Consider the following 25,773-nt stretch of genomic DNA (forward strand, 5'->3'; position numbering starts at 1 on the left):
TTGGCTTAATTCTTCCCTTACTCCCCCTTATCGTTATATAATAATCAGCACTGAGGACTTGTACCTGGATCACTTTTGGGCGTTTTTAGCAGCTCAAACACAGGTTATAATACCCATCATTGTCTGAAAGCTCTAGCTGTCAGTCTCAAAGGAAGGTTTGTTTTCTGTCAGACATCATTGTCTGCCACTACCTCAACTCCATACTTCTCAGGCTCTAAGGAAAGCTGGGACTACAGGTGTTCTGCAAAACAGAGACCTATTCCGCACACCCTTTGGCTCTCCAAAATAACTAAACGCCCGGTGCACACTGCTGGGGGGATCGGCACCCTCCCAAAACCGGAAGTAGCAACAAATGCAAATGGCACTCAGAGCTGCAGAAAAGGGAGCAAGCCCTTTAAAAAAACTTTATTATGGAGGTGCAACATTTCGGGGCAAAGTGACCCCTTTAATCAAGCATGATACGTTGCACCTCCGCAATAAAGTTTCTTAAAGGGCTTGCTCCCTTTTCTGCAGCTCTGAGTGCCATTTGCATTTTGTTGCTACTGCAGATGTTTTGCCATTTTAACCCTATACGTCATGTGCTAAAAGTATTTTGGTGGCAGCTACAAACTGTGCCAAACATCAGGCTTATTCTGTTTCAACAGGAGATACCAAATCCAGTGGTCCAATCTATTTAACGTGTATAGGTAAATCTGAGATGGCTTCAGAGGGCAGCAGAGTTATAGGGGAATTTCACATGGGGACACCGGCATGTAAGGTGTATATGGTGTCCTAACTGATTAGACAGTTTTAACTTGGTTTCGTGGATCACTAATTTATCTCTAACCAGCAGCTAGTTTATAGTACAGATAATTCCCAGACAAGTGTATAGTGTAACACTACAGCCAACACACAGGTAAGGAATGGGAATCTCTGCCTCTACCCCATCCGTCATAAAGTATAGGATAAGGATGCACTTCTACTAACACATAAGTAGCATACAGTGCACACAGTTTGTACTAAGAATGTGTAAAATATGTTCAACACTTCCCAAAAATAAATGTTACCCATGGAGCTTTGGCCTGATTTACATATCACAACATTGGGGCCTTAATGGGAAGTGCCAGTCGTCTACTTAACCATAGTCTTCCTAGGGGTTTGCCCACCCAGAAAATAAAAGGCATGTGTAGTGTGACTGGACCATGTAGATCAGTGCTGTCCAACTGGCGGCCTGTGGCCCCCGACCTGTCTGGCTGCTGTGACTGCTTACCTTTGTGTAAGCTTTAAATGGTATCAGTACTGAGGTTAACTGGTCCCCTGCATGGCTCACATCTTAGATTCAGTCTGAAAACCCTTTTATTGTTTAAATATGTAATCCCCTGTACTGTTCACACCTTTTAATCCCTGCATTGTTCACACCTCAGGCTCAGACTGTAAGGCCCCACATTGTTCACCTGTTCTCACCTCAGACTGTAGGAGCAGTGAATTGTGTCACTGTATGTACTGCCTACCCTATGCTGCCTGTGTGTATGGCACACACAGGCAGTATAGGGCAGGCAGAGTATGGCACACACAGGCAGCACAAAACCAAAAGCCTCAACGTCATAACATATCTGAATATCAGCCAGTGGGTGCAGGTCAGTCCTGTCCTTCCAGAGGGCAGGTGGTAAGTACTGAGCCCTGTGCAGCCTGCGTCCAGTGCTACCTATGGAGTGCGTCTGAACAATATGCAAGTTAGGGGATGGGTTGAAGTTTGGGGGGGTGGGGGAGGGTATGTTTATATCCCTCCCTCTGCAAAACCCTCAAAAACACAGTGCTGTCAGACACAACTAGTGTTCTCTGTCATCTGTAATTCAAGCCAAAAGGCCAACAGAGGGTAAAATGCAAAAAATAGCCAGTCCCTTTCAATTTTGACATTTTGAACACTGCCTTCCCTGACATAAATGACCCCACCAGTCTCAATGGATTTCCTTCTATACTATAGGGATACGTGGGCCTTATGTTAGTTTACTCTATGGCCCCTTACATATTCATACAACAAGAGTTCATCTGTCTTATGTGCCTCTTGTCCACTGTAGAGAAATCTAAACTGGCCAGTCAGTCTTTATAATTAAAAAGAGGGATAACTGTACTATACTATCTGAAATCTAAACTCAATTTTACAGACACATTACCCTCTCCCCCTTAGGATTTGCTGTATAGATGTATTGTGAGGTGATTGTATTGCAATTCCCATATTGCTTTGTTCTCTTTGCCTTTGATTAAGCTCTTACTAAGTCTTCTTGCAGTTGTAGCTTTGCATAAAACATTATGCAAAACACAAAACTGAGCACCATTAGCCTCACCTGTCCATCCATTACCCCCAGCAGAGCTTCTTCCATCCACTGAACGGGCTCCACAAAATATGAGGTGCATTTTGTGGGGTCAACTTTCTGTTTGTGAGCAAATGCAGCAGCACCAGTGCCCAAGGCATGATTCAGGATACTGGTCTCCCTGAACAAAGAGCGCCTTAAAGTATATTATAGAAAGAATAAGCACCATCATATTCACAACCAAATCTGTATCAACACTGGCAACTTAAATACCCAATGCCCAGCACTAACGTGATTCTTAAATCCAATTGAAATAAAATGTCTTTTTTTTCCCTCTAAGCAATGAAAGATAACCCAACACACTGGGCATGGCGGCGTGAAAGACATCACAAGCATTTTTTGGCCATTAGGGAAAATACAAGGCAGAGGGATTTCTTCTATTTCACTTTAACAAGCTGTTAAAGGTGACTTTTTCAAATAAACAATGTACTACTATAGTTTATATAAATAAGCTGCTGTGTAGCCATGGGGGCAGCATTCAAACTGCAGATAAGCTCTGTAAAACACCATTGTTTTCTACAGAGCTTTCCCCGTTATCTGCTGTGTAACTTGTGCCTTTTATTTTTTCCCACTTGATTTGCTGCCCCCATGGCTACACAGCAGCTTATTTATATTAACTATAGTAGTGTTCCTCAAGGAAACACACAGCTTTTACCAGTACATGGAAACAATATATTCTAATTTGTTAGAAACACTTTAATTTTTCAGTGTTACTGTTCCTTTAAGTTGCTGACAGACAGGTAACAGCAAGTAACAGCAGTTTCTTACCCTTTGACCAATGTACCCCTACGTGTGAATGGCCAAACTGTAGAGGTTGAACAAGCGTGATCAAACTCCAGTTAATCTGTCTTGGTCTTTTAATGGTTTTGGATTTTTTACTTCAGCAAACCCCTACAGAATTTGTCTGGTCTGGTCCACTCAATGCCCAGTGTAGCTGCCCCCCCCCCCCTTTTTTTTTAAATTTCCTTTCATCTAGGGAGCAGGGACGCCTACCTTTCTGTCTTATTGCTTGCATTCGGTGTGCCTACACTACCTAATCTAATTTATCTCAATTTACTGTACAAAAAAAAAAAATGAACACCCAATTATTTTATGCTAATTTTTTATTAAAGCAATATAAAATATTTTTAAACAATACATTTTTAAGGGTTGAAATATTTACAGATATTCGAAACATTGCATAAGCAGTTTGTGCCTTAATGCAAATACAGATTAAGACAGTACGTGCTCTAGAACCCCTTGTCGGATCAGTTGCTCACATTTCCATCGTGGCAAAAAATGCTGAAAAAAACCAAACCAAAAGCTGTAAGTAAAGAAGATAATTAACCATCCTCTATTTCACACAAAAATAATTTTATCCAGCATCTCTTGAACCACATTTCTTACAGTAGATATCTAAGTGCAACTATTGCAAAAAATGCATTGGGGAAAAAAGGATCATATTTATCAGTGGTGAAATGGAAAGACCGCGCTGAAAGTTTCCTCTTGCGATCTGTGGCAAGCTTCCCTCTCTTCATAATGCATTTTTAGCGCTGAACTACATCAGCAGTAAAGTTAAAATTTTTTTGCTATCAAGGATTACAAATAAAAATGGTTGAGAATGTATTTAGAAATGTTATATATATATATATATATATATACATACACACACACTGAACGACACCCATTGTGTTTTAAATAAGTAAAAGAAAAAAAATATTTTTAGTTACCTGGCTGTTTTTCTTTAGTAGAATTGTGGTGCCGTCGTCAATTTCAAATTCACCATAGTCTCTTAAACAACGGACCTATAAAGAGTTAAAAGGCATGTCCTCAGAATGCTTGCCAACCAGTCTGTTACGTTTATGTACTCACAACTATTTTTATATTTAGGCCCAGACTGGCAATTTGTGGATTCTGGCAAATGCCAGAGGGGCTGTTGTAACATGCCATAGACAGTCACTATTTATTTGGCCTCTGTATATTAAAATGCCAGGGCCTGTTTTGTATCCCAGTCCAGACCTGTTTGTGTTGCAACTTGGGAAATATTACTAAGCATAATAAAAAGTACAACTTTTACTTAGCCCTTATTATAAGGTATACTACCTTTAAAGACAGGCTAAAATGCTTCACCCCTGATACCTAGACTGAGGACCTCCTCTAGCTAAACAACAAACAAAGGCCATGTACTGAAACTCACCTCTATGTATAAGCTTTTGGGAGGCTTCATGTCTTGGGTAATGTCCAAGCCTTCTTCACCACCCAAAGATCTCATGTATGTGGCTAAAGACCTTTTGTATTGATTGAACCAGTCCATCTGTACATTGGATCCACCAAACACAGAAAATATCAGAGATGAATTAGTGATTTGGAGCTCTGTGGAAAAGCTTTACTCTATAAGGTAAATGTAATACAAAGAAAAGCAGTACAGGATTTGCTCTGGTTTTCTGCGACCCATTTGTTAATTCTGTACTAGCCTTTCTTGATATTACATGTTCGAAATTAAAAATCACCAGCAGGCAAGCTGTAACAAGGGCACCAGATAAAGTAACCAAGTGGTGTGCCAAATGAATGTTTCTTGTGTAACTAAACCAGTACTCATTTTTTGTGTTCCAAAACTAAGAAACATGGCAAATACAGGTATGGGACCTGTTACCCAGAATGCTTGGGACCTGCGGTTTTCAGGATAAGCGATCTTTCTGGAATCTCCATACAAAAAAAGTAACTAAAAAAGAATTCTGGGCAAAAAAGTCAAACAAAGCAAAATTAGTATATGCAAGACTGTTTCAAATGCAGCTGTCACTAACATACAAATGAGTGAATCTGTACTCCTATAGGAACTTATAGGGGAATTTGTGGACTAACCCGTAATCTCATAAAAGGACTTACATCTGCTATAGATACTAGGAGAACAGAGCATGCTGTGGCTGGACATTTTGTTGAGGTTGGTCATAATGTCAACTTATCAATATTTAAATGGTGGAGATTAGGAGGTGAATAGAAAGCATTATAGAAAATTGATCTAAGCCCAACTGTAAATATGCCAGACCTTCACTGATATTTTATCTGTTTCACAGGTAATATCAAGGGACCCTCAACATGAATCTTGTAAGGGAAACTATATTCATATATTTTGTATATCATTGTTGTTACAACATAAGATGAAATAAGTAAAATGCTGTTCTTTGCTTTAACTACTAGATAGAATGTATTTATAAAGTGTAAATTGCAGCTTGCTAGCTATACCAATAATGAAAACATTTGATACCCACTATATTGCCAATGACATCCCTGCACGGAGATGGCATCTGTGATGGGTAGGTGGATAGATCACTTAAAGTGATACTGACATGGAAAAACTACTTTTTAAAATATGAATCTACATAAAAAGTTACCTATAGGTCATGTTGATCGTTTAATGCTGATAGGGCAGATTATGTAATTGTTAGTCAACGGACTCCTGCTGCACAAATATGGCAGCCCCCTCATAGAGGAACATGGGGGATCAGATAGGGAATGTAAAAGAATCTGACAAATACTTTTATGGCAAAATTGTAAATAGCATGCAAAGACAATTTTATGTCCAATGTAAAAAAAAATATTTCTGGTGTCAGTATCTCTTTAAAGCAATCAAGATGATGATCCTCCACATGCTTAGCCTAGCCCTAATAAACACTACAGAAGAAAAAGGATAAACCTCTTCTGCAGACATGTGGAACCTCAAGGCATTCGGAAGCACACTTCCATACTCCCATCTCAGAGCACGTATCCGAAGCAAGCGGTCATATCTGTAGATTGCAAAAAACTGGTTAAAGAGAATCATACACTAACTATAATACCTACCCCTTCCCCTTACAAAGGTACAACCATTATGGCTTTGTTTGATGTGCTGCCCCAGGGTGGCCCCAAACACCTGAAAGCGACCTATGTAGCTGTGCTGTATACATTCAGCTTACATTCATGTTACAGTGCTGGCTTAGACCAAGGCTTGGAGCATCAGTCATCGCCGGCAAGGCATAAAACCATAGCAACCATGTATTTGCTATTATTATTGCAATTACACTCATGAATCAAAGCTAAATGAGGGCTAGTGGCAATGGGATGCACAGTATCTGAACTACACCCTACCACAGAATAAGCCTGCATTGCTTAGAGATTATGCAGCAATTAGGTTTTAGTAAGAAGTAAAGACTTACAGATATGCAACAATGCAGCGGCGATTTCTTAGGAGGCAGCAGTGCCGGAACTTAATTGTTGGTATTAAATCACTACGGCCTTCAGACTTGGCTTCATTTCTAATGGGTGGAACAGAAAAATTAAAACACTTCTGGAACAGAATTTTAAATGTGATATCAGTGCTCTCTTCCCCTCTCTGCACTAATTACGTGACTCATTTTTTAAAATTATGCTTTAAAAAGTCAATAATAAGATAACTAGTGGTATAAGTAAAACTACCTGATTCTATGTCTCCAACCAGCTGTTATTTCAAACATATAGCTAGGTGCATCAGTCATAAACACCAGCATATTCTTTACTTCTTCATACAGCATGATCTTTATACTTCAATACAGCCACCAGTATTGTTACATTCCATGGAAATGGCTCAACAGCAAAACCTAGGGCTTGCTGCAAGCCCCAAAACCTATTTACAAAGCACATCTAACGTGGGAAAATGGAAACATTGTAAACCATGTGCAGCATTTAGTGAAACTGTACATTAAACAGTAATGGCACACTGAGTGATTTTGCTCTGTCAGCAGGGAATTTTAAAAGAGTTTGAATGGAAATAGCCTCTAACCTTTCTGAGAAGAGAAGTGACACTTGTTGGTCGGAGATGTGGCACAGAGCTTTTCATATGGAAGGAGCCAGTCAACTGACTGCACCAGGACTTGGGAAATTTCCATTCACATTAAGTGGAAGCAATATCAAGTGTTTTGCTATCCCTTCTACTCAATGCTGCAAATTGCTCAGGTGACAACATGTCCTCTTTGCTATTTCCATTAAGTTTTACAATGCACACAATTAGCTTTAATTCCAACTAATACTAGCTTTGCCGTAAACTTTCAAAGAGCCTTAGAATTCTGCCTGAAAATTCAATTTTTGCTACAATTCAGATATTATTTCCACCCTTGGTAGGACATCAGGAGGGGTTCATCTCTACTTCAGGGAAACCTTTCCACTAGATTTTGCAACATTGCTGCTTGACTTTGCTTCCATCCAGCCACAAGAGCATTTGTGAGGTTCGCCACTGATGTTGGGGATCAGGCCTAGCTTGCAGTCGGTATTCCAATGCATCCTAGTTCAGTTGAGATCAGGGCTCTGTGCAGAACACTCAGGTTCATATCAACAAACCGTGTATGGGCCTTGCTTTTTGCAGGGGGGCATTATAGTGATCAAAAAGGGAAAACAAACTGTTCCCATAAGGTAGAACGCACATATCAGTCAAGTACATTATTTTACACTGTGGAGTTAAGGTATGATTTCCCTTGGAACTAGGGGCCGTAGCCCATACCACTATAGGCGGCAGCACCCCCCCCCCCCCGATTCTGCTCTTCAAAATCCATATAGGCATACTAAATGTATCTAAACTGATCAGACATTTATATATGTATCATAAATAATCAATTTGTATCCACATTCCTTTTGTTTCAATGTACCCTCAACCCTTTTGATAGTAAGCTGTTGCAAGCAGGGCCTCCTAATTCTATTATTACTCTGTATACCCTTGTTTGTTTAAATTTATTGTGAAGTGCTGCGTAATTTGCAGCGCTGTATAAATAAATGATGATACTGTATAAGTGACTCTACACTAAATCTCTTTTACTAGTGAAAACCAACTTACACATCAGCTTGGTTCTGCTCATATAAAGCCTTCATCTCTTCAAGGACCTGCCTGATTCCATCCTCCTACAAAACGTGCAGGTATAGAAAAATGTGTTATTATTTTGCTCAGGTGAAGCAACAGGCTTGGAAGTATCTACTAGAAACTAGCCATGAAAAAGATAATAAAACTATAAAATAGGATTGGGAAAAAGACTAAAAATGTAAACACACATATACTATAAATCCTCCTTAAAGCTTTTTTATTTCTCCAGTGGGCCCTATAATTTTGATACAAGGGGCACCGGGCAAACGCCTGTGTTCCCTCCAGCTGCATATTCTCATACACGCACTGGCACTCACGTTAAAGGCAGGAAGCTGCCCATCCGAAGCACGGTGCAACTCTCGAATCAGCTCAATAGCTTTCTCACAGAACATGATCCCTTTACTGCTCACTCTCTGCCACCATATACCACACTGGTACTGAGAAGACCAAAAAAAAAACAAGTGATCTAAAAGAAGCGACAACGCTACCGGGCGGCCATCATTAAATCTGGCAAATAAAAGTTCCGTTTTATTTTTAAAACGGCATTTATAGCGCTGTTCTTCGTTACAATTTTCATTAGCCTTGTCACTTAATTACTGCTGTTTTCTTAACTTGAAGTGATTCTGCTACTTGATTTTCTCTTTCGCTGCCCAAAGCTAATATGGCTGTGGAAGCTGTTGGTGTCAAGGTTACGTGCTTTGGCGGTAGATTTTTTTCTACCAATGAGAGGACAGGCGGCCGTATACGGATGCTGCAGGGAGACAATTGTTATGTAAAGGCGTGTGACCGGACTGAAGGTTTCAATGCGTGGCTACTGTCCTAGGATCCGAAGGTGAGCAGCTCTGCGGAAACTTTAGTCTTATATCAAGAATTGGGAACGTGTTGAAGCTCTGTATGTTAACTATGACTTCCAACATGTTTCTACACATGTAGATGAGGGGCTTGGGGCCCCGAGGAAGGAGGGATAAGAGTTTATATAGGTATTTTTAGGCTGTAAAAGAATTTAATTAGGGAATAGCTCAAGGATTGTACAGGGCAATTGTCGGTTTTGCCTGAAGCAATGTGCTGTGATATTGTTTTATGATAACATTTGGTTTAGCCCATTTAGCTCAGAACAGACTCCAGTATGGGTACCAGGCAGCTTCAACATTTAATAAATGCATGTTGCAGGGCTATTCGTAGGAGGCCCTGCCCAGCAGTGTGATAACTATGTGATCTCTCAAGTCAGATTCAGGTGTTGGTCTGGGGTGAGTTGCTGGTCACATCTGGCTTGCTCCATTTTCCTACACAACTGGACTGGTTTGCATACCTAATGTAGTCACTGGTGCCATGCAGATGGGATAACCGATATGTAGTGATCCCAGATGTATGACAGGTAAATGTTTGCTCACAGGTAGCACTGGGCCATTTGGTATATCAGGCACACAATGGCTTAATGGTCACTCAAAACTTAAGTGAAATTACGCTTAAAGTTTAAAATAAATTAAGTGAAAGAATACAATAATTGCTAGTGATAGCAGATACATCTCTCAAACTATTTAAAAGGCACCCAACTGTATAGTATTTAATGGGATAATGGTAAAATGGTAGTTATGTGTCACTGATTGGCTTTCTATTGATATTGCTGGCAGACATTTTTCCTGGTCATTTTAAGAAACCGCCAAATATAATCATGTACATTTGGGTATATGCATCTCAATTGCACTTGGTCTAACCACAGTCATGTCTGTGATGTTTATATAGCTATTGAGTATAACCATGTCTGTTTATATGTTCATGTAACAACAGCCTTTGTAGGTTTGATGGCTGTGTTACTAAAGTGTGTAATTATAAGGTGTTGCCCTGGGGTTCTGTACTATTGATCTATTGTATAACTATTGTAATCCACTAGAGTCCGTTGCTGGAGCAGGTACATACTATAAAATGCATCCTTTAAATACTTTTTTTCTTATTTGTGATTCTTTTGTGGTAGCCAAATTTGAAGGTGGAAGAAATATCGAATGACAAATTCAGTAACTATCAGCTGTAGTTATTATTACCTGTACCATCACCGAGTTCCATGTAATAACAAACACAGTGTCAGGTCGGTTTTGAATACTGGGGTCCATATGGAAAGTGTGTCTCCCAGAAGGTCCTGTTTTCTGAATTAATTTTTTTCCTAACATAATAATCCTCCATTTAACTGGATCTTCTCTAAGTATGTACAAAATAGGACAGCCTCAGTTTGGTCATTTGTGCTTCTAGTAGATAAGGCTTCATTTAGTCGAGGATTAATTTGTTTTCCTTCCCATCTGCAGTATTCTCAAAAGTCGACACTAATTTGAAAGTTCAAAGGCAACAGTACCATCATCCAGCTTTCATATCCATAAAAAGTCACAGAAAATAAGGAAATGGCGTCTTTACGGTACCGTCGTTTTTTGAAATTATGTGAGGAATGGCCAGTGGATGAGACAAGAGTTGGCCGGGACTTAGGTGCATTTATTAGACAACGGGTAGCACAAGCCTTTCGTGAGGGCGAGAGCACACAGGTGGATGATCCAGATGCCTGTGACGAAATGTATGCTAGTTTAAACAGAATGAATACAAACTACTACAGAGAGAAGTATCCTCGACTCCAAGATACAAGCTTCACTGAGGTCACTGCAGAAGAATATAAAATGGTTCTGGCATCTGACAACCTAAAGCAGATGGAAGAGATGAAAAAGGGAATGTGGAAGAGACTTCGAGATAAGTTTAATGTTAAACCATCAGAGGAGAATAGCTGAAAAGAACAAACCAACTTCTTCCTTATGCATTCTACCACATATAAATAATCTACCAGTACACAGGGCACTTTCCTAGGTACTTTAAAGTTTGACTCAAGTTATTGAATGGTACATGGAGTTTCCTTGAGTCACGCTGTTGGTGTGTTTATCTTAAATTTGATAATTCACTTGCACTGACATGTACAAGTTACATCTGGAAATGTCTTCAGTGGTTTGCCAATAAATTTTAATGTTTGCAAAAAAAAAAAAACCTCTGAAAATACAGTAGCCTGAACAATTCTGGTTTTTATTTTTATATTCTCGAATTACCTGATTTAACCAGCCAGTAACATTAAAATTGTTGTTGTTATGATTATTATTTACATATTCTGAAGTGCTGTACGATAGAAAGGTGTATATATAATATAGCAAACATACAAGTTACAACACATTGACCAAATCAGATTGTTAGCTCTAAAAAGCATGCCTTCTTTGCATCCTAAGTAAACCATGTATAGTGACAAAACCGGTAATAAACATATGCATGCATATTGCATACAGCTTATCTTCATAGAAATATTAACCATATTTTGCTAGTATTTTTCACATCCTGAAGGTCGGTCATCTTATAGTGGAGGTTCACTCAGTATCATGTAGAAAACCAATTTTACATAGTCTTATATGAATATGGATTTCATTTTTAGGTTTTTGTTAGCAACTCTCCAGCTGAATTTCAGCAGCTGGTTGCTAGGGTGCAGTTTACCCTAGCAACCACAAAGTGGTTTGCATTTGAGAGGTCCTGAATAGAAAGAATTGAAAGTAACAATAAGTAATTTAACAATAATAAAACTGTAGCCTCACAGACCAAAAAAACGAACAAAAGAAAACCAGGTAAAAAGTTGCCAAGAGTAGGGTATTCTATAACATACTAAAAGTTAATGTAAAGGTGAATAACACCTTCAGCCAAATTCTTGGGAGCCCTAAAATATTTTGCTGTTGGTCCTAGTAGTGTTAGTGACAATACTGCACACACACAAAGTGGCTGCTAACAGTTAATGAACAGAAACATATATACTGAATGGTTTCTTTAGGAAAATATATGACAGTAGGTGTCACTGTAGCAGGACAAGAAACACTGACCTGATGTGTTGTCACCTTAACTCACGTGCTGGGATCACCATCTGTGGTAGTAGCATCACAACCAATGGTTATACAAGAGCCCACTCGGTGTAAACACTGAATATAACCAGATGGGGTATTGAGCTTCAGATGTGTTTAAAAAAAAAAAAACAAAAACAAAAAAAAAAACCTCTTCAGATCGACTGGCTAACCAGTTTTCCTTCATATTGATGCAGCCGATTATCCTTGCTGTGAGCATGTCTTCAGTTGTCTCTTTCTGCTGTCCATAAGGCTCTTTCCACAAAATATCACAAACACTTTCCAGATGAATAAATCAGAGAGTCAGAACTGACTCAAGTTAATTGTCCCTTTAAAGTTTTCAAGCTTTTATTTTTTCTTTTTTGTAAAAACAAGTCATGTGTGTAACATCTTCTCAACATCATTCTAAGCTTGATTAGTTTACATATAATAAAATAAAAATCAGTAAAACAGTTGTCACCTTTAGTTGTCTAGCGGTCTTAATATTATGGATTTGGATTCAGTTTAGCCAGGCAAATCCCTTTTACACAAAGAATCAAATAGTTCTTTAACAAGTATTTCATTAGTTCGCTTCCTAATACCAATCTCTATGTCAGCAAATGAAAGGACCCCTGACTGGACAAAGTAGATCTTTACTTATGCAATTGTCCTCCCTTCATAGGCCAGTAGCTCATTTTTTTTTTCCAACCTGGACAGTGGCATAATTACCCACGACAGCCCCCCCCCCCTCAAAAAAGTTATGCCACTGAACAAATAAACTGGTAGCAGTATACTTACTTATTAGCTGTAACACAATGATGCCTTTGCAAACATTTAGTTGACATTTAGTTATATAAAAATAAATCATTATAGTGATAATGTGAGAATCCTGTCCTACCAACAGTGTTTTTATTGCTATGTCAACATCAAGCTTATCACTGAGAAAAAACTCAGCAGAGGCTCTCCTAAATAAAAACAATTTCTGGAGGACATAAATATGTATGGAAACACATTACCCACATCTTTTCTGTTGCTAAACAAGTCATTGCAAGGACATGGAAACCAGCTATCCTTGAAATGGGAAATTTCTTTGAAAAATCTTCTAATCCTAGAGAGACTTTGAAGCTTAACATGTGGAAAATATAAATTATATAACAATATCTGGAATCTGTGGATGACATAATGCGGTAATGAAAAGGAACGTGCCAGCCGAAGTCTGTCCATGGCAAAATGAAGGTTACTCCTAAGTCCAAAAACGTTGATTGCTAAAAAAAAAAAAATAGAATCACTACCTGACACATGGGTTACTAGTTGCGGAGTGCTCCCATATTTATTATGATGCTAAGTAGACAATGTTTGAGGCTACCAAAGGCCTTTTGTCAAGTGGAGTATAACTCACTTTGGACTCATAAGTGTACATGAAAGTTTAACATAGAACTGGCTACTCTTTTCTACCCTACCGTATATATGGATCGATTAATTCATATGATAATGAACAGCAGTCTGTGTTATGTTTTATTTTGTTCAGGTTGATTTTATTGTTTGTGATTAACTTTTATGGCACATTTACTAAACTTTTGAAATATATACAGTTAAAATTTAAAAAATGTCAGATTCATCCATAGAATTGAGTTCAAACTGATTAGTGTTCTTCCAGCTATATCTTACAAAACATATTTCCAAATAGCTGAGCATTGGGAACAGCTTGCGTACTGTGTCTCTGGGTGTTCCCTAGGCACTGTAGCTTTTCTCTATGTTGTGCTTGTTTACATCACCTTATCGACGGTGTCTCTGCTAACTCTTCCACCCCTCAGAGACAAGCACCTTGCCTACAGCACATTCAGCAGCTCCTGAACTTGTTCTTTTCATCTACCTTTGTGCAAAAATAACAAAAAACCTTGCCTCATTACCTTCTACAATTTAAGTGGAGGTATATTAAACTGTGTAAGAGTATTTGTTTCAAAATTTTGTTAATTTTAGCTTGTATTGGATTTAAATGTAAATTCATTATTTATTTTCCTAATTTTTTTTTTTTTTTAAACAGTTGGTTGCTGATCTATTTTTGCTGGTTAATAGTGTTGATTACTAATTTATAAATGATTATTTATATATGTTTATATAATTCTACTTCTATTTTCTGGTGAGAAACGTGCAGTCCTGGACAACAAATTCTTGTTCCACCTGATTTTCTGCATTCCTCTAGTGTGTATGAACTAACGTGTTATCTCAATGACTACATATTTAAAAAAACAGCAAACTCACTGAGTGGCTGAAATGACCTACAGTATGTATTCATTCACATTCCAAACAAAATTCACATTTCTGCCATAATAGGTGACATAGCACAAACAGAGCTTTGCTCTCCAAGGCACTAGAATTTACAATCCAGCCTGTAATTCTCTAGCATGATGTTTGTAACGCTTTATATCAGGGCAGTCCATCCTGTACTCTATTGCATTCACTGTCCTTGTATTGCTTATTATACTGCTACTTTGTTCTTGGAGTCATATTTATACTCTACACCTTCTGCAATACAGTAAAATAAGCCGTAGTTCCATGCAAAGAGAGTATCCCCTTCATATTGACATTTTTACATGTAGGTAGTAGGTATGGCAGTTTATTTAGATGGCTTGTCTTACTGAATTGTTTTGGGTTTAAACATCAATGACACTCTCTGTTTGTCCTGTTTCTTGGCTGGGGCACACTATTCCAGAAGAGGAAGTGGCACAGTAAATAATCCTGAATGTCTTTGCCATGCAAGCACAAATCTAAACCCATACAGGTATAGCAGTATAGGTATTGTAACTGGCTCCTGATTGGCCATAAGTATCTCTGGAGATAATAGGCCCAGTACTGCTGTGCCCATTATAGAAATGAAATAGTAAAAAAAATATTGTTGTATGTACACATAACAGAAATATACAATTTACATTGTCAGATGTTCTTTTCTTTTATCTAAAAAATGAATGAGAGTTTAAGTAAGCATGGTTTGGTGTTTCATCACCCACTAACTGGTAGCTCCATGTCGGTATGAACTGTGTTTCCAAGGTGTAACTTTGCCTGTGAAATATATACATTCACACTGCCAGTTGGTGATATGGCATGTGGGCATTGAGTTACTTCAGGTAATTTTAGAAGGACAAACTCCTGGTTGGCTTCATGTTTGCTTTCCTTTGGATATCCCTGGAACTATAGCAGGGCATGACCATGTTATGTGATAATTGGCTTGATAGACCTGGAAAATGTTTCCCCGCAGAGGGATGTCTGAAATCAAAAGGGTAATTTATGATTCCTTTGGGTAGACAGGCAAGAGTAATTAGGGGGGCAAAATCACATTCTTTTCATGCTCTTTAAGGCAGCACTTCTGCCCCGGGCAGTGGCTGCATTGTACACCTGTGAGATAACCTGGTGGTCTAATGGGGCAGCAGTGGGGACAGCTGTTGCTGCCATCACTGGGACACCCACAATCATCCTGTGTGCACCGGCCACGTGCACGTGCCATCTCCTCAGCGCGTAGGCGTGCCAATAAGTAATGGATCGGCACCAAAAGATTACACGCTGCGTGATGTCATCTTTTATACGAAAATTCAAATGTTAAAACCCCTTTGCCCAGTGATTCAGTGCCCGTTGTAGGTCTATAGTCATAGTTCCCGAGTGTGTTTTGTTATTGCCTTCTGCTACCGAGCTCTGCATGTTATTTGACCTTGATTGAACTCTGGCTGGACTGACCATTGCCTGCAATTCAACCTTGCTCATATTCAACCTCACCAAACTCCTGCTAGTACCCATTGCATTGGTGTTTCTGCCTGCCTTCCCCTTTCTTACGACTCGGCCCCTTTGCTTGCCCAGAACCCTCGTCCCGTTCCTCTTGCATTAAGACCTAGTGGCATCTGAGTAGCTGAGGGCTCCTCCCGAAGCCAAAGGCGGTTGCTATAGGCAGAAGAGCGAGCTGAGACCGGGATCTTGACATTGGTTCTGGGTTTAGGGTGCCAGTCATGATATCACAAAGCTCTGTATAAATAGTCTGGCATGATGGTGCACAGTGTGGCATTATGGGGTGCAGGCCAGACATGTCTTTAATGTGTGCCATAGTGCAGGCAGTAAGGACAGTGCCCACGAATGCATATCATTTATTTCATCATTACCATCATCATCATTTATTTATGTAAATAGTGCCAGCAAGTTCTGCAGCACTTTACATTAATTAATATGACAATAATATAACAAACAAGAGTGAAAAATGAAATGGGCTCAGTGGGGGGTGCTGGCATAGAGCATCTAATTGTTCATGCAGCAGATCTAGTTTATTCCCTGGCTACCTGAGAAGGCAGTTTGTGTGACATGTTGCTGTGGGAATTTTAATGCAAGAATGAGTTTGTCACGACTAATTTTGCCTAAAGGTATATTTAACATTGCTTGTGGCTAATGCAGCCTGATTGGAAAATGTTGTACCTGTACCTATACTGTATATACTCTGGTATGTTGTGGTAAAATGGCCGTGGTATTTAGGGGTGTATTTACAAAGTTCATGCGGTGAAAAATTTTCACAGCGCATGCCGGATTTTCATGGTTTGCCCTCTCTGCTTAAACAAACCCCCCAGTTATACATTTATGTAAGTTGTGAGCAGCTTTATGGGTTTTGCCAATTAATTGGTTTCCTGCAAACTTGACACCTACTTATTTGTATACAGGCTCAGTCTTAGAAATACAGGTTGTTTTTGCTTGCTGACTTTGCCTCTCCCTTAAAAAAAAATTTCTGTGGACTCCCGTGGTGATCTGGTCACTTGGAAATTCAGGGACACGTCTAGAAAATCCAGCTAGAGATGCTGCCCTGATTGCAACTTGTTTTACATGCAATAAGTGCAGCCCTGCAAAATGCATTTTGTAGCAGCACAAGGCAAATGCAGATGCAAACATGTGTAAGGGGCAGGGTTGGCAACAATTCTGTAAAATAAATTCCGGCCTTCCTATATTTTTTTTCTTTCATCCCTATTAATAACATTGGCATGAAGTATTCATTTTGGTGGCCAGGGAGGAATTTATTTTTGCACGCTGGGTGTGCACGGCCATCTTGGATTTTCTTTACTTGAGCAATGATGAGGGAGGGAGAGAAAGACGAGCAGCGTGTGAGCAGCAGGAAAGAAGAAGTTTTCAATCCATCCATTTCTGCATTCATCTTACTTTATTGTTTGGAGTTAATGGAACGCCCATTTGCCATTTCTGCAGTCATTATACTACTACATATGGGGGCACATTTACTAATCCACGAATCCGAATCACGAATGGGAAAAAATCGCATTGGAAACGAAAATTTCGGAAGATCGCAAATATCACGAAAATGCTTACGAAAAAATCGTATTAGTCACGATAATATCGTATTGGCGATCCGAAAGTCACAAAATTTTCGTACCAAACAATTGTAAACAGCGGTAAAACCTTTCAGATTATTTCGTGCAAATGTCCGAAAAAGTCGTGCGCCGTACGAAAAAGTCGTGCAGACGCCCGAAAAAATCGGCAAAAATACGCTCGCATCGTTCGCATGAACGCTCGAGCATTCGTGCTTTTGTAAATGTGCCCCATGGTGTTAATATGCTGATTATCCATTTTCTGTACAGGTATGGGACCCATTATCCAGAATGCATGGGTCCTGGTGGTTTCTAAATAAGGGGTCTTTCCGTAATTTGGATCTCCTACCTAAAGTCTGCTTAAAACATTATTTAAACAGTAATTAAATCCAATAGAATTGTTTTGCCTCCAATAAGGAGTAATTATATCTTAGTTGGGATAAAGTACAAGGCACTGCTTTATTATTACAGAGAAAAGGGAAATCATTTTTAAAAATTTGAATTATTTGATTAAAATAGAGTCTATGGAAGATGGCCTTTCCGTAATTCGGAACTTTCTGGATAATGGGTTTCCGGATAAGGGGTCAGATACCTGTAGTAATTATACCGACTCTTCTGTGGTTAATATGTGTGTTATCAATTTTCTGTAGTAATTAGACTCGTGAGCAACATGTTGCTCCCCGACCCTTTGGATGTTGCTCCCAGTGGCCACAAAGCAGGTGCTTATTTTTGAATTTATAATTGGGAGGCAAGCTTTGATTGCATAAAAACCCAGTGCAATTGCCAGACAGAGCCTTCTGTAGGTTTTCAGTCAACATAGGGGCTATCAAATAGCCAGTTATAGCTCTTATTGGCACCTCCAGGATTTTGTTTCATGCTTGTGTTGCTCTCCAAAACTTTTTCCATTTGAATGTGGCTCATGGGTATAATGGGATCCCTGAATCAGAGGTATAGGCAGTCTGCCGTTCTCTGGGTTTTGCATTGCAGAAAAGTTGCTATGGTTGCTATGTGTTGCTAGATGTGGGCAAACTTTTTTTTTTATTTACATATACCCTAAAGGGGAAGGTTCACCTTTAAGTTACACCTATAGTGAAAAATTGTTTCCCACACTGGAAGTGTGGGCTAATAGAGCCTGCACTCTGGTTGGGGTAAACAATAGTTTTGTTTTTTTTATTGTTTAAATGCCCTGCGAGCACCTAAAGATACCTGCCCCGGGAGGTGCTTAGTGTCACAACAAGGCTGGCCACAGCAAGAGCTTCCTCCCACTGCGGGTGACTTAGCCTTTGTTTCCCACTACTGGAGTGGGGGTTCATTTCTCACCTGCCTCCTAGCATTTAAAGGAATTGTTCATATTTAATTTAATTTTATGTATATTGTAGACAGTGCTATTTTAAAAGTTTTGGAATTTTAGCAGCTATATGATTGCTATGATACAAATTACCCTAGTAACCACTAGAATTTGAATAGGAGTGGGTCTAAATGGTAATAAAAAGTAATGATAGCTTAAAAAAAAAAATAGTTTTTATGACTGTTGGGGTCAGCGACCCCCTTTTAAAAGCTGGAAAGAGTAAGAAAAGGAAAGCAAATAATTCAAAAATGATAAAAAATGAAAACCAATTGAAAAGTTTTAGAATTGGCCATTCTGTAACATATTAAAAGCTTACTTAAAGGTGATCCCCCATTTCCCACTGTGCATGTGTGATGATGTCACAAAAGCCAAACCCAACAAAGTTTTGCACCCAGCATCCCCTGGCACCTCAGCAGTTTAGGTTGACAGCTCTGTATATATGAAATAATTCATAGGACTAAAGGTGGCCATACACTGTAAGATCCATTTGTTTGGCAAGGTTGCCAAGCAAGCGGATCTTCTCCTGATATGCCCACCTATGGGTTGGTGAAATCCGGCTAATTCGATTGTTTGGCCAACTGATTGAATCAAAACGGTGGGCATAGGAACCTTTGTTCTTGAATGTGGTCCCCAGTCCGAATGAAAGATTAAGCCTGCCCGATGGAGATCTGGCTGATTTCAGGCCAGATGTCGGTGAGGACCGTTTGTGGTGCCCATACACCGGCAGATACACTAAAGGATCAGTCTAAAGGACCAATATTGGCAGGTGAAATCTGCCTGTGTATGGCCACCTTAAGGCACATAGGTTAGGTTTAAGGATTTTACTGCCTGTGGTTTTGATATTCTTAAACTAGCCATACACACTAGATCTTGTTTGGGGAGGTTGCCAGATGTGTGAATCTCAGCTCAATTTGGTAACCTACAAACTGGACCAAATCAAACTTATCCAGTCAGAGGGACTGAGGGAACATGCAGTAGTAAGCTCTTTGGCCACATGTCTTTATATGGGCACTGAACAATTCACTGATGAATAATTAACGTATGCCATAATGTTATTTCCCTTGTAGATTGGCCAATGTGTTACCCAGTAAAATAAGGATATCACGCAAAGGTTTCTAGTTAATGCTGAACTACAACTCCCAGCATCCCTGGCTATACTGGCTGCTCCTATTTTCCCTGTGTTTAGTGCAACAATCAGTGCCTGGGGATACCGGTCCTGAACGGCTGGCTCGTCTGTGTGGTGGAAGCGAAGCATCAGTAGCAGCCCCTGCTCCAGTTCCCATGCACATTTCCTCCCTGCCTCTCTCATGCTATTGGTCGCTGGCGGCAGGAGGTCACAGTGTAGGGGGCGGGCCCTGGCGATCAGCTGTAAGGGGAGGGGGAGCGGGGGAACAGCAGCAGCAGTTTGGTTCCTGGAGCTGCCGCAGCCTGTCAGCCGTGCCCCCTTTACCTGCCCAGGGATGAGAAAGAGAGCCGAGCCGGTGCCCCCGGAACATGAGAGCTTCGGCAGGGCCCCACTGGACAGGGAGTGCAGTATAAAGCAGAAACTGAGAATCCCTGGGACAAAGGGGCATTATCCACACGATTCCGACTGCGACAGCAAGGGCATGAAGAGGTTCGGCAGGTACTGAATGGGCAAGGGCTGGCATGCATTCAGGGATGTGCTACATGGCGATTTATAGGCATCTATATTGGCAAGAGCAGAGGGGTTTGTGTGCGTTTGTTGGATCCTAAAACAATACATGGCATCTATGCCCTCCAAGCCATCACCTTTCCCTCTCCTGCCTAGCTTGCCACTCATTTCCTAGTGATTGGCTTTGCCAGCCTAGCAGTATTCCCCAGATGTATTTCACTGTATATTCCTACTGAAGGTTGTGAGCTGCTGGTGCTGCTGCCTGTGTGCAACTCCTATGCATTGCCTTCTTTCTCATTTCCCTGCAATGAAGCCTGGTCACTGCCAGAAATGTGTTTAACTTACGATTCAAAACATTGTCCGGGCATTTACCAGGGGCAACAATTCTCCCTGTCTGCCATTGCCTGTAAGTGTAGGGGCTCATGCAGAGATTTCAGTATGAGGCCCTGAAATACTGCTTCCAGGATGCTTGAGATTGTAGTTCAATTGGAGCTGCTGGACCCCTGGCTGGAAATCCCTTGTGTAACAGTATAGTCCTGCTGAGCAGCCCCCTTGTGTTCTAAATGCTGTTTATATGCACCTGCTGACAGTCAGAGGATATTATGTTTGGCTGTGTATCCCTGAGTTTGCTTTGTTTAATTTAGTGTTAGACTGTTCCTTTGGGTAAAGGCTCTGTGCCATCCATTTCTCAGCTCAAATAACTGCACATTTTGCTCTCTTGATAGTTCTGGCTGTTGTAGAATGGCACCATATGAAAAGCATGCAAATGGAATATTCTGTATGTAGTACTTAAAGGAACATCACTGTGTGCACTGAGCTTAGCTCAGTTATAGATGGAGCACAGTTCAGTGATGATGCAAGGCGACCCCAATACAACAGCTACACGTCAATATTGCCTCTAAGGTGCACCCAACCGCTATATTCAGCTGTTTCTATCGGTATATTGGGCATGTCAGCCTCTTGGAGCTTCAGACTCCTGCCAGACTGTTGGGGAGTTGCAATTTAAAGGGTCAGTAACACCAAAACAATGAAAAGCAATTGTATAAACATTTAATATATAAATTGCGTGTTTAATATATTTTTTAAGATTTAAATTACAAGATTTACAAGATTTAAAAACAAATCTAGTTTACTCACTGTACAGTTGCTTTATGGCCAACTGGACTGCCATTAATGTTTTATCTTAATGAAGATAGACAGGGGTTAGCTGGTATTCATAGCTATTTAGACTCCTATAGAGTGAAAACTTTTCCTGTATACAAATAGTAGTGCTGTTGCCATGAGATATGTAATCTGCTGGTGCTGAGCAAACAACCATTAAATATAAATCATTTTTATTGTCATTTTATGGTGTTTTTGTTTTTTTAAGAGCAATTGTTGGGTTGAAGGTTAGGCTATCTGGTGTGTATGTATTTTGTATTATATGGCTAGTCAGCTGTCATTTGTGTCCTTAGCTTGTAAAGGGCAGTGGCATATATTTATGTGCTGTGCTGATAAGATCCATTGGGAATGTAGGCAGTACCACCCTCAGTCTTATCTGCACTAAGAGGTATTGCAAGGACTTTTAAAGATGCGAAGCCCAGAACCCAGTTTCCTTCTACATCAGTTATCTGTTAACAATTAAAAAAATAATATTGTAAATAAAAAAGGCTTACAAACATGTGGACAGACCATGGGACCATAGAAATTAGTGGTGCATGGTTAGTTCTGAAACTTGTGGGAACTGCGGATTCAGGTCAGCATCCTAGGTATGGGGTATTTTGCAGGCCTCTTCCTTTTCACAGCATCCCCTTTCCACCCCAACCCTCTATATTGACGAAGCTACCAGAAAGCCCAACTCTCTATGACATATGATGTCATCAGAGGCAGAAGTAAGACATGGGTTCTGAAGAGGTTTACCACCTTTTCTGCAAAAAATACCGGCCTTCCTAGATTTTTATGTTTTTTCCTATTTATAACATTGGCATCAAGCATCAGTTTGTACTAATGGCTGTACTATGGCGTTCTTTGTAATAGTGTGGAAGATGCTGCAAGGTCAATTGTAATTGTGCACCAGTTACTGACACAGCTTTATAAATAGGTCCCTAAGAGATACATAGTATCAGTCTACGCTTGAGTAGAACGTTGTGTATTTTATACTGCATGCACTGTTTTTCTTCATAGGCACAATTCAATCTTTGCCCTTCATGAGCCATCAGTCAAAATTGGGGAGAACCCATATGCTTTAGTGCCAGAGCAGTGCTGGAGCTGAAATAATAATGGTCCAGGGCTCTAGAGCTTAGGTTAAGGCACCTGTCAACCAGCAGCTTTCATCAAATTACCCCTGTCATAAACATGACTTAAAATGTTAGGCACCCCCAAGTGACTTTAATCACTTATCTTTTATCCCTGGCTGGTGCCCGTTAGAAGAAAACCGCACCAGCCTGGGGTAGCTGCAGCGAGCGCTTCCTTCTTCCATCTGTGTCAAAATCCCTGGGCCGGCGCATGCGTATGTATGTATCTATGTATGTATAACTTTATTTCTAAAGCGCCACAAGGGTACTCAGCGCTGTACAATCTTACAATATACAGAATTACACACAGGGAAGACAAGTGTTATAATAAATACAATAAATAAGTATAAATAAACAGGGAGTAAGTGCCATGTGGTATGAGACACAGTAGGAAGGAGGTCCCTGCCCCGTAGAACTTACAATCTAAGGGGTTGATTCACTAAAGTGCGTTAAAATGAGCGCTATTTATAGCATGCGTTAAAAATTTGATCGCTTTTTATTTTTTGCGACTTAACGCACGATTCACTAAAAGGACACGTGTCAAAATTTAGACACGATGCTGTTTGCGTTATTTAACTCGCGAAGAGGGCCAACACATACTTGAAAAAATCCTACTGCAAAGTCCATATCGTGTTGCCAAAAGCTCACGAACTGCAATTTTCTATAAGTACCACCTGCCTCAAGTAGGTGTTAATATTCGCACAGACTAATGCGATATTTAGTGCGTTTATCGCTTCATATGTGTTTGTGAATCATGCGTTAATACTATTTCTATTCGCTGATTATCACATTGCAGTAGCGCACTATTTAACACGTGTGATATGCGACTTAACACATGCGAAAATTCGTTGATGAATCAGTACTTAATTAGCACGTCTATTTTAACGCAAAAAAACATGCGTTACGAGTTAACGCACTTTAGTGAATGAACTCCTAAGTGGTTGGGTAACATACAGGCACAAATTGGAAGGTAGAGTGAGAAGCCGACTTTTTTGTTATAGTTCAGCTTTTCACTGTATTGCGCATGCACAAGTACTCAAAGAAGGAAGAGGAAACGCTTGCTGCAGCTACCCCAGGCTGGTGCGGTTTTCGCCTAACGGGCACCAGCCCGGGGTAAAAGTTAAGCGATTTGGCACCCCCAAGTGAATTAGCCTTTCCTTCTCCTTTAATGGAAAGCACCCTGGCTGAGGCACATGGAGTGGTGACAGGGGAACATCCACTCTACATATGCACCATGTTCTGACTCACTCCATGTGCATAAGCCAGGGCACTTTCCATTAAATAATACTGGGTGGTAACACTGAATTGTGACAGTTGGACATGGGCCTTTGCCACCACATTCATTTTCTCACTGGCTTTTGTGGGAGGTCACTGACCAACAGATACTGACATGGGAAGCACCTTTCTGTCTTTGATCCTTTTGTATCACTGCATGTTGATACCTTGGTACATGGCATCTAATCTGATTAGTGAAGAGTGAATCAGTCTCAATTTGCATTGCTGGAAAATTTGCCAAACAGCACTAGTTTGTGCAACTTGGGCATCTTATCATAGCGAGACTAAATCAGATTATTTGCATGGAAAGTGGCTGGTGCTATAGTATTGGTCAAAGTGGCTCCTAATTGCTGCCTTCTAGGGTACAGGATGCTCTCTGAGCACCTTTTGTTACGCCTATTGGAGAATTAATACTTCTGTTTTCATTTTTGTAATACATTTTATTGGAATTTTTCTCATTACAGAAAAATTTTATAAACAATACTCATTTGAAGACTCTCATTATTCAGAGCAACATCTGTTTTATCAAGCTGAAAAAAAGAACACAAAACAATGGCTGAGTTAGATCCAACTTCCTTAAAACAAAGTATCAAAAGTGAGAGGTAGACATGTATAAGCTTAGTTATTCATCTGACTGAGGGTCATGAGTACATGAAGTGCTCTAGACCTTGGGCTAAATAACCTTATGGTCTCTGTTATCATTTTTATATATATTATTTGTGCTTTACTTTCAGTTTATCTTTGTTTACCTTTACTTTTTCTTTTATATATATAAAGCTGTTTGTTATGAGGTTGTATTACAAGCAAATTTATCTTGGGGAACTGTTACCATTTCTAAAACAAAATACACTCAACTGTAGTGGATGTTATAGGGGTGGTTCACCTTTTGATTATATTTTAGTATGATGTAGATATTCATAAGAGTATTTGTAATTAGTTTTCATTTTGCATTTGTTGTGGTTTGTGAATTATTTAGTGTTTTGTTAAGCAGCTATTCAGTGTGGAATTTCAGCAGCTGGCTGGTTGCTATGGTCCAGTTTATCCTAGCAACCAGGCAGTGGGTTCAGACTTAAAGATGAATAGGAGAGGGTTAAACTAAAAAGATAAGGAATAAAAATAGCAAGAAAATTGTAACCCTACAGAAGCAGTAGTTATTTGACTACAGAGGTCGGTGACCCAATCTGACAGTTGGAAAGCAGTAGAAGAAGAAGAAGAAACATATGAAAAAAACTTGAAAATTTGCTAAGAATTGCACAACTCCCTTTAAATGATGATTTTTCAGCACTTTTAATACTTTGTCTTAACCAATTTGGTTGCTCAACCTAACTCTTTTTGTTTTTGCAGCTGAGGCAGCTGTGTGTCAGTGACTGATTTCACCTGCTGTAACTGGCTGATTCCAGCTTGAGGCAGCAATTTACAGTGCACCACTGACCTACAGAATGGTTGTGATATTTGTAGTGAGAAAAAGTGTTATGTCACAGTCACAGCGCCACCTGAAACTGGATATTTCTAAAACAGAATTCATTATATTTCCTCCAACATCTTTTCATGTCCCTCAGGTTTTTACTCACAGTCAGTAACATCACCTTTCATTTAAGCACACATGCACGCTGCTTAGGAAGGATCTTAGACTGCCATCTGTCTTTTACACCGCACATGCATACACTTGCCAGATCTTGTCATATTCACCTGCACAACATTGCACCAATACACCTATACCTTAGTTTAGACACAGCTTAACTTTATCCCATTACTATAACTTACTCCTTGCAGGCATTCCAACACATCGCCTTTTGCAACTCAAATCTGTTCTAAACACAGCTGC

The 25,773-nt window shown here is 39.8% G+C and overlaps 3 protein-coding genes across 4 annotated transcripts in view; 2 read left to right on the forward strand and 1 right to left on the reverse strand.

The window, feature by feature from the left end:
* Positions 1 to 3,439: 3,439 nt before the first annotated feature.
* On the reverse strand, positions 3,440 to 8,609 carry gins1 (GINS complex subunit 1 (Psf1 homolog)). The gene is given in 7 exon segments (NM_001016164.2): positions 3,440 to 3,632; positions 4,061 to 4,135; positions 4,528 to 4,644; positions 6,025 to 6,115; positions 6,524 to 6,622; positions 8,170 to 8,234; positions 8,511 to 8,609. Coding segments are annotated over 7 exon segments (591 nt in total). The 5' UTR covers positions 8,586 to 8,609; the 3' UTR covers positions 3,440 to 3,563.
* Positions 8,610 to 8,935: 326 nt separating this feature from the next.
* Positions 8,936 to 11,236, forward strand: uqcc2 (ubiquinol-cytochrome c reductase complex assembly factor 2). Of its 2 annotated transcripts, XM_012963136.3 has the most exons (2): positions 8,936 to 9,025; positions 10,491 to 11,236. In XM_012963136.3, the coding sequence occupies exon 2, from the start codon at positions 10,584 to 10,586 to the stop codon at positions 10,956 to 10,958; it is 375 nt and encodes a 124-aa protein (XP_012818590.1). In that variant the 5' UTR covers positions 8,936 to 9,025; positions 10,491 to 10,583; the 3' UTR covers positions 10,959 to 11,236. The 2 variants fall into 2 exon arrangements, with proteins under 2 accessions (XP_012818590.1, NP_001072250.1); NM_001078782.1 differs by lacking the exon at positions 8,936 to 9,025 and having other exon boundaries at positions 10,502 to 11,201.
* An 8,945-nt stretch (positions 11,237 to 20,181) lies between these two features.
* abhd12 (abhydrolase domain containing 12) overlaps positions 20,182 to 25,773 on the forward strand; it is a gene marked incomplete in the record, with an annotated part of 48,077 nt that continues 42,485 nt past the window's right edge. Inside the window, 1 exon segment of the mRNA NM_001142129.1 lies at positions 20,182 to 20,391. Coding sequence (NP_001135601.1) covers positions 20,228 to 20,391 — 164 coding nt within the window.

This window comes from Xenopus tropicalis, chromosome 5 (genome assembly GCF_000004195.4).
Source record: "Xenopus tropicalis strain Nigerian chromosome 5, UCB_Xtro_10.0, whole genome shotgun sequence".
Lineage (NCBI taxonomy): Eukaryota > Metazoa > Chordata > Amphibia > Anura > Pipidae > Xenopus > Xenopus tropicalis.